This window comes from Muntiacus reevesi, chromosome X (assembly GCF_963930625.1).
Source record: "Muntiacus reevesi chromosome X, mMunRee1.1, whole genome shotgun sequence".
NCBI lineage: Eukaryota > Metazoa > Chordata > Mammalia > Artiodactyla > Cervidae > Muntiacus > Muntiacus reevesi.
This window is the reverse complement of record NC_089271.1, coordinates 97,510,035-97,517,765: the sequence shown is the minus strand read 5'-3', so window position 1 is coordinate 97,517,765 and position 7,731 is coordinate 97,510,035. Positions and strand designations below refer to the sequence as shown.

The 7,731-nt window shown below is 49.9% G+C and overlaps 1 protein-coding gene across 1 annotated transcript; it reads right to left on the bottom strand.

The window, feature by feature from the left end:
• Positions 1-5,730: 5,730 nt before the first annotated feature.
• On the bottom strand, positions 5,731-7,201 carry LOC136153230 (heat shock transcription factor, X-linked member 3-like). The gene is made up of 2 exons (XM_065914853.1): positions 6,716-7,201; positions 5,731-6,324 (listed from the first exon to the last, which is right to left on the bottom strand). The coding sequence occupies exons 1-2, from the start codon at positions 7,199-7,201 to the stop codon at positions 5,731-5,733; spliced, it is 1,080 nt and encodes a 359-aa protein (XP_065770925.1).
• Between the last annotated feature and the right edge of the window lie 530 nt (positions 7,202-7,731).

Genomic DNA, 7,731 nt, shown 5'->3' with positions numbered 1-7,731 from the left:
AGAGTAGGATGAGGAGGGAGATTGGAGGGAGGTCAGCAGGGAAGGGACATGGGTGTACCTATGGCTGATTTTTGTTGATGTATGACAGAAAACTGCAAAATTCTGTAAAGCGATTATCCTTCCATTTCAAAAGTTTTCCCAAAAAAGCCAATAACTACTGAAAAGATTGGGCTTTGGTGTTTATAGAAGAAAAAAATGCAGCATAGTGGATTTGACACAAAGGCATTTCCACAAGGCAGGACTTTAGAACACTCTTTCCTGCAAAGAGAGGCTCCAGGATTCACCAGCCACTGAACCACTTATCACCTTACCACAGAAAGAATTAGATGCAATGTTGTTGTTAAGTCACTAAGTCATGTCTGATTTTTGTGACCCCATGGACTATAGCCCACCAGGCTCCTGTGTCCATGGAATTCTCCAGGCAAGAATACTGGAGTGGGTTGCTATTTCCTTTTTCAGAGGATCTTTCTGACCTCGGGACTGAACAGAGTCTCCTACATTGACAATCAGATTCTTTCCTGTCGAACCACCAGGAAAGCCCCAAAGCAGTGTATCCTCTTGTTAAATTAGAAACCACAGCAGCATCTTTAAATATGGATGTTTCATATGCACACACAGAAGGCAGGTGGACCTAGTTCTGGGTCCCCCAGAATCACACCTGAAAATAAGAATTCTAGAGCAAGTAGTTTCCTTTGGAGATGTGCTTTGCAGAGGAAGCATGGAGAGCTTCCATAGAGGTAGGAAGGGAGCCAAGAAAAGGTGCATTTCAAGAAAGATTAAGGGAGCTTAATCCTGCAGGAAAACTCTGTAAGCCTATGGAGAGTTATATGAGTTACCGTGTTTGAGGATGAAGGACCTGGGGTATTTATACTCCAGTTCCTATGGGTCATAAAGCATCAATTCCCTGACATTTTCAGTCTGCCCTGAGCACTGACAAAGTAGGTTTCAGGCACGAGGAAAAAACCTTCTGAGCCACTGACGAGATGCTGGCAGTGTAGTGTCTGGTTGGTGTATGCTGCAGCCACAAGGCAGACGGGACGCGAGCAGGATCTGCCACACAAGTCTTCCTCAGGAAGTCTCCAAAATATTAGGCCAGGAGACAGAGCTTTTAGGCAAACATGTTGTTTCTCCCAAAAGATATTTTTCTCCCATTTCCTTCAAGCAGATCCAATTTTCCTGGAGTTCCATCACTAGGAACAGGCAAAGGTACAAAGGAAGAAGCAGGTATTAGTTTGCTAGGGCTGCCCAGAACAAAGTGTCACAGACTGGGTAGCATGCACAACAGAAATTCTGTTGTTAAAAATAATTTTTGAAATTGATTTTGACTGTGCTGGGTCTTTGTTGCTGCACAGTCTTTTCTTTAGTTGTGGCAAGTGGCAGTTACTCTCTAGTTGTGGTGCACAAGCTTCTCATGTGGTGGCTTCTCTTGTTGCAGGGCACGGGTTCTAGGGCACACAGCCTACAACTGCTTCAGCCCACGGGTTCCAGAGCACAGAATCAACAGTAGTGGTGCATGGGGTAGTTGCTTCTCAGTATGTGGGATCTTCTCAGATCAGGGATCCAACCTGAGTCTTCTGCATTAACAGGCAGGTTCTGTACTACTCAGCTACCAGGAAAGCCCCCAGAAATTCATTTTCTGACAGTTTTGAAGACTGGAAGTTCAAGATTAAGGTGTCAGCAGGTCAGGTCTCTCCTGAAGCCTCTCTCCTTGTCTTGTAGATGGTGGTCTCCATCCTGAATCTTCAGATGGTAACTTCCCTGTACATGCCGAACCCTGTGTCCCTTTATTTCTCCAAACTTCCTCTTCTTATAAGGACCACAGTCAGAAGAATTAGGGCTCACTCATATGACCTCATTCAATGTTAATTACCTTTTTAAAGTCCCTATATTAAAACAGAAGCACATCCTGAAGTGTTGGGTTAGGGCCTCAACATGCTAAGTTGGAGTGGGGCACACAATTCAGCCTATGACAGACAGTAATGAGCATATTAATCACTTAGATTTGTAAAATTTCTGTTAAGAATGAAAGCAGTGTGGCTCAAGCAAACAATTACAGGCAAAAAATGAATAGGTGGAACTTTAACTGCTGTCTTTATTTGAAAGAGACCTTTCATGAGTTCCTTGGTATCTCAGTTCAAGATGTGAGGATCACCTGCAATAAAATCAGCCTTGCGTTTCAGTAAATCCTAGCTCTATTGTATTAAAACATGAAATGCAGAAATGGTAAGGACCTAACAGAAGCAGAAGAGATTAAGAAGAGGTGGCAAAAATACACAGAAGACTTATACAAAAAAGGTCTTCATGACCCAGATAATCATGACGGTGTGATCACTCACCTAGAGTCAGACATCCTGGAATTCAAAGTCAAGTGGGCCTTAGGAATCATCACTACAAACAAAGCTAGTGGAGGTGATAGAGTTCCAGCTGAGTTATTTAAATCTTAAAAGATGATGCTGTTAAAGTGCTGCAAAGCCAGCAAATTTGGAAAACTCAGCAGTGGCTACAGGACTGGAAAAGGTCAGTTTTCATTCCAATCCCAAAGAAGGGCCATGCCAAAGAGTGTTCAAACTACTGCACAATTGTGCTCATTTCATGTGCTAGCAAGGTAATGCTCAAAATGTTCAAAATCCTTCAATTTAGGCTTCAACAGCATGTGAACCAGGAACTTCCAGAAGTAAAACCTGGACTCAGAAAAAGCAGAAGAACAAGAGTTCAAATGGCCAACATCTGTTGGATCATAGAAAAAGCAAGACAATTTCAGAAAAAACATTTACTTTTTCCATGTTATAAACCCTTTGATTATGTGGGTCACAACATACTGTGGAACATTCTTAAAGAGATGGCATTACCAGACCACCTTCCTTGTCTCCCAAGAAACCTGTATGCAGGTCAAGAAGCAACAGATAGACCTCAACATGGAACAACGGACTGGTTCAAATTTGGAAAAGGAGTATATCAAAGTTGTATGTGGTCACCTGGCTTATTTAACTTACATGCAGAGTACATCATGTGAAATGCTGGGCTGGGTGATGCATGAAATGTAATCAAGATTGCTTGGAGAAATATCAATAACCTCAGATATGCAGATGATACCACCCTTATGGCAGAATTCAGGGCAAGGACAAGTGAGGGAGGGAGCAAAGTGAAAGGGAGAGGGCTGGTGGTCCAGGAACCCACCAGGCCGTGGACTTCATGTGATTAATGGGTCCTCTTGATCAGCAACCCCCTATCAGTGGACCACTTGGAGATGGATGGAAGGAGTCAGCCCTCTCTGACCCTCCACATTCTGTGTCAGCAGGCTTGGAGGTTGCTTAGGCACGTGGGGCTGAGGTCCAGACCAGGACTGTGAACTTGGAGATCATTATATCAGGCTCTCGGCCTTTGTGGTTCTGTGTTTCTGCAACCACACATGAGGCCCTGGGAGTCCTGGGGGATGAAGTTCAGCTGTCTGTCCTTTGGAAAGCCTTATGTGGGTATTGTCTTAAATGGTGTCAAGACCCTGGAAACGTGGGGGTGGCCCGTGCTATGTGGCCACTGCCACTGTGCCCTGGCTATCCACATCGCACACTGGGACTCTGAAGACTCAGCCTGGTGGGAGATGCTGGAGCAGAGGCTGGGGATGAGCCCCGCCCAGACCCAGGCCTTGCTGCAGGACAGGGACAAGTTCGGCTATGGAGTGATCGTGGGCAAGTGACACCCTGCCCCGCGCTGCCTATATGGCCGTGATGCTGCCCTAGATCCCAGCTGGGTTGTGATTGTTTGTTTTCTATTGAACCAGTTGGTGGGGTAGGTGGGGCTGAGGCCCGAAGTGCCTACTACCTCTCTGGGCCTCAGTCCCTGTTCGTGCTCTGAGGCACGGGCACAACCAGCTCTGCACATGGCACTTGTCTCTGTGTGTCCCCACACGTGTCAGTGTGCCTGGCAGAGACCATGAGAGGCAGGAAAGCACCTAGCTTTGTTCCATACCCCCACTGTCTGCAGCAAGTCCCCTGACTCCCAGGGGTGAGGCTGCACAGCAACACCTGTCTGCTGGTAAATCCCTTAGGGACCTGATATCTGTGGGCCCCTGCTGGGGCCCTCCTGCTCTGTCCTCGCGGCCTGCAGTAGCCAGACTGAGAGCTGCCTATGGCCTGGTGGGTTCGTGGAGCACCAGTCCTCTCCCTTTCATTTCTCACCCTCCCTCACTTGGCCTCACCCCGAGTTCTCTTTGCTGAGGTGAGCCCCTCCAAAATGCTCAGCCAGAGGACCCAGTTCACCTCGGGTTCCCTCCATGATATGGTGTTAGTCTCAAGCAGGTGCAACTTTGAATGACCTTGTTCTCATTCTGTGTCCTGTCTTTGCACACAGGTCTCGTGGTCATTGGGGGCACTTTGCTATGTCCCAAAACCCTAGATCCTGACCAGGTGGAGGAGCTGGAGAATCAAGGCCTGCTACCCGACCTGCAAGAGAAGTAATATGACTGCTCGCCAACCCTCACTGGCTGTTGCAGCCCATCCCAGGGGGCAGGTGGGAGGGGAGACACCTTCCAGGTGGACATCTCTGAGCACCTGATCCTCTTTGGGCAGGAGGCCCGTCCAGACTGGACTCTCGAGAGCAAAGTGACCAAGAGACCAGCACATGCTGATACCACGCAGTTACTGCCGCGCTCTGGACTTGCCCATCTGATTCTGTCTGAATCAGCCCCATGTTGTGGTGCCCACTTGGTGCGGGGCCAGGGGCAGGGACTCCCCTCACAGGATGCTGCTCTGAACTCAGCAAAAGACTCTGGGACTTTGACCTTTATGAAATGATGGCGTTGCCACTCGTTTTGGCCCTGCTGGGTCTGTGTGGTTGAGAGAAATGTGTTGTTAGGAAACTGGTTAATGTTTTTCCCTCTCTGTTCTGGTCCAATCTCCCTGATATTGGAACAGTGTCCCAGGGGTGACAGGGTAAGGCTGGGGACAGGGCTGTGCATTGGCAGGCAGAGAGGCCTGCAGGCCCAGAAACAGGCCACGGTTTATCCTTGCACATGACCCTTGTCTATTGTAAAGTGTCCCTTGGCTGTCAAAGTGTGTGTGTTGGAGGCAGTGCCTGGCCGCCTCACGTCCAAAGACAGGCTCCTAAGTATAGCTGTGAGGGCAGAGCGACAAGGGCTGGTGTTCACCTTGTTGAAACCTTGCACTTGTCTTTGGGTTTGGGGTAATGTGTTTGCAAAGCCCTTGGCGGGTGGGGTGACCCTGCCTTCCAGTCAGCCTCTGGAGGGGGGGCCTGGATCAGGAGCTGGGATGCTCAGCTGATGATCAGAAACTTGTGGCATCATCAGGATACCCAGGAGGAGCCCCTTCTGCTGCAGGGTGCATGACACATGGAAGGTGACACCCCCAAGTTCAGGAGCCCAGCTGGGCCATCTACTGAGTGACAGGAAAGGCCCAGGGACCAGTCCACCCTGGGTTCACCTCAGCGCTCAGCTCATGGGTCAGACCCTTGGATGAGCCTGTGAAATGCTGCTGTTTCAGATGAAAAGAGACCATGGGGACTGAACTGGATCCTGTCTGGTACATGGGCGTCCAGCCTCATCTGGCTCACCCTTTGCATGTGTGAATACAAAGGGCAGATAGAAAGAACACAGGTTTGCAGTTCTCACTTGATTGTTTATTTACTCCAGTGGAGTTTTGCTTTACATTATTAGAGCCAGAAATCTATTTTTGATTACAAGAGAGTGCTTTTGAGTTTTCCTAGGGATCTGGCAGCTCAGGGATTGGGCTTTTTCTTGGCCTGCTCACAGAGGGTGCACTTATGATCTGAGGAATCTCCCTGCTCCTCCTCTGACTCAGGGGCCTCATCTGGGGCCATGACTAAAAGGCCTGCCATCAGGATGGAGTAACAAGTGTTGTACAAAGTCATCACCGATTCGTAATCTGGGTACACTGGGGGGCTCTCAGGCAGTTCCCTTGGGCTGTCCCTTCCAGCAGTAGCTGGGGGCACAAATGTGGCACTGTTGGATGGGCTTTCTCCACTTGGGCCACCCTGCTCACTGGGGAGATGGTTTCCCCCAGCCTGGCTGGCTACACTACCCATAGACCAAAGGTCAGAAAACACAAATGAGCACTGGCTGGGGGTTCTGCAAGCAGTGGGCATTCCCTTCTGGACTTTGTTGCCAACCTCTTGGGTGAACTCGTTGTGGTGGAGTCGGGGAGAGTGTCTGGTCGCCATCACTCGCTTCTTTCTCTTTGGGGTCTCTGTTGCTCCAGTGGCAGGTTGAGAAGTTGTTCTGGGGTTGCCTTTCCTCTGTATGTTCTGCAGGAGGAGAGGCTTGTCTCTCTGAAAATTGGAGTTGCGATAGATCTGAAAGGAAATGAATCACTTTAGCCATGAGAGGGGAGAAGAGCCCTTCCTTGCCGCACTCTCCCCACAACCATCGGGTCGTGCATGTGTATGGAGAAAAGGTCTCTTCATTCCTGGCAGGTTATGAGGTTCTGGAATGTCACTCCCTAGAGCTCCCCTGGGGCCATCCTTGCTTGAGGTGTTCCCGACCCTCCCTGACATCAAGTGGCCCCTCAGGATCTGGCGTCACCACCAAAGATCCTAAGGGGGGGTGGTGGTGGGACATGACAGACCCTGCGTTCTCCTCTTTCCTTAACTACTCTCTCATGAGAACAACATTCTCCTGGGAAATGAAACCCATCAGCCCTCAGCTCATCTAGTCTAGTCACCCCAGAAAGGCATTCTACATTACCATCAACTTCTTTCTTCTTTCAGAGTGACCTGAGGAGCGAACTTTTCTGAACCCGTACAGGTTCAGTTCACGAATGAAGCTCTTTATGCTGTCTGTCTCGCAGATCTGATCGACGCCTCTGCGCTGGAGGACCTCCATCTGGAAGAGATCTGCCTCGATGACCACCATGTCTCCCTTATCATTCCAGTGCACAGAGGTGAAGGTCGCATCCTCCACGATCCTCCAGAGCTTCCTGGGGAAAGATAGCCCAAAGCTGGCATTTTTCTCATTCTCGTTGGCCATTTCTGGGTTCGGGCCCTGTGGGGGCAGATTGTCATGGAGGCCTGGATCTGGGCTCTCAGGTTGGTCACCCTGCTTTTCCAAAGCCTCCCCTGAATCCACATTTGGATCTGGGGAGGAATCACGGGGGTCCCCTGCTGAGGGCTCCCCATCAGTTGATGGGGCCAGTAGCGCTGCCTGTGCCTCATGGGAACTCTGACTAGCCATTGAATCAATCGAGCTCAGGAGCATTATCTACCCAAGCAGTGAATGCTCAGGGCAAACAGGCCTCAGACCAGGGTCGGGGTGCTCCATAAATACTGTCTGGAGATTGTAGAATCTGAGTCATGGGACAGGCAGCCAATTAGGGGGTCAGCTTCCTTATTGTTTCATGATGTCACAGAGGTGATGTGGAGAGGCAGCCCTGGCCCAGTGTGGGGGAGGGGGCATGGGGATGGAGATGGGATCCCCAGCTTGTCTCTTGTCTGAAAGTACAGAAAAGTTTGTTTCAGGTTGCCTGCAAAGGCTCCCATCTGCTGCCAGGTGCCTTGTTTCAGGGGGCCAGGCCCTGGATGGGTTGACAAATACACCCCTGGCTCCACTGCCCTAACAATGTGCAGACCTGTGGCTGGCTTCTGCTGAAGGGCCAGGCCATGGCAAGTCCTGGGTATACAAACACCAAGGGAGAACCCAGGGGTCAGATGGGACCTTGGTGACTGTCCCTCCCAGAAGATGGGGTCTGTAGCAGACTGATTGGC

Bases quoted from the DNA above. Each gene is read 5' to 3' on its own strand.
- LOC136153230 (XM_065914853.1), bottom strand. From the start codon at position 7,201: ATGGCTAGTCAGAGTTCCCATGAGGCACAGGCAGCGCTACTGGCCCCA. The intron at 6,325-6,715 runs GTAATGTAGAAT...ATTTCCTTTCAG, and splicing joins AAAGAAGAAAGAAGTTGATG to ATCTATCGCAACTCCAATTT.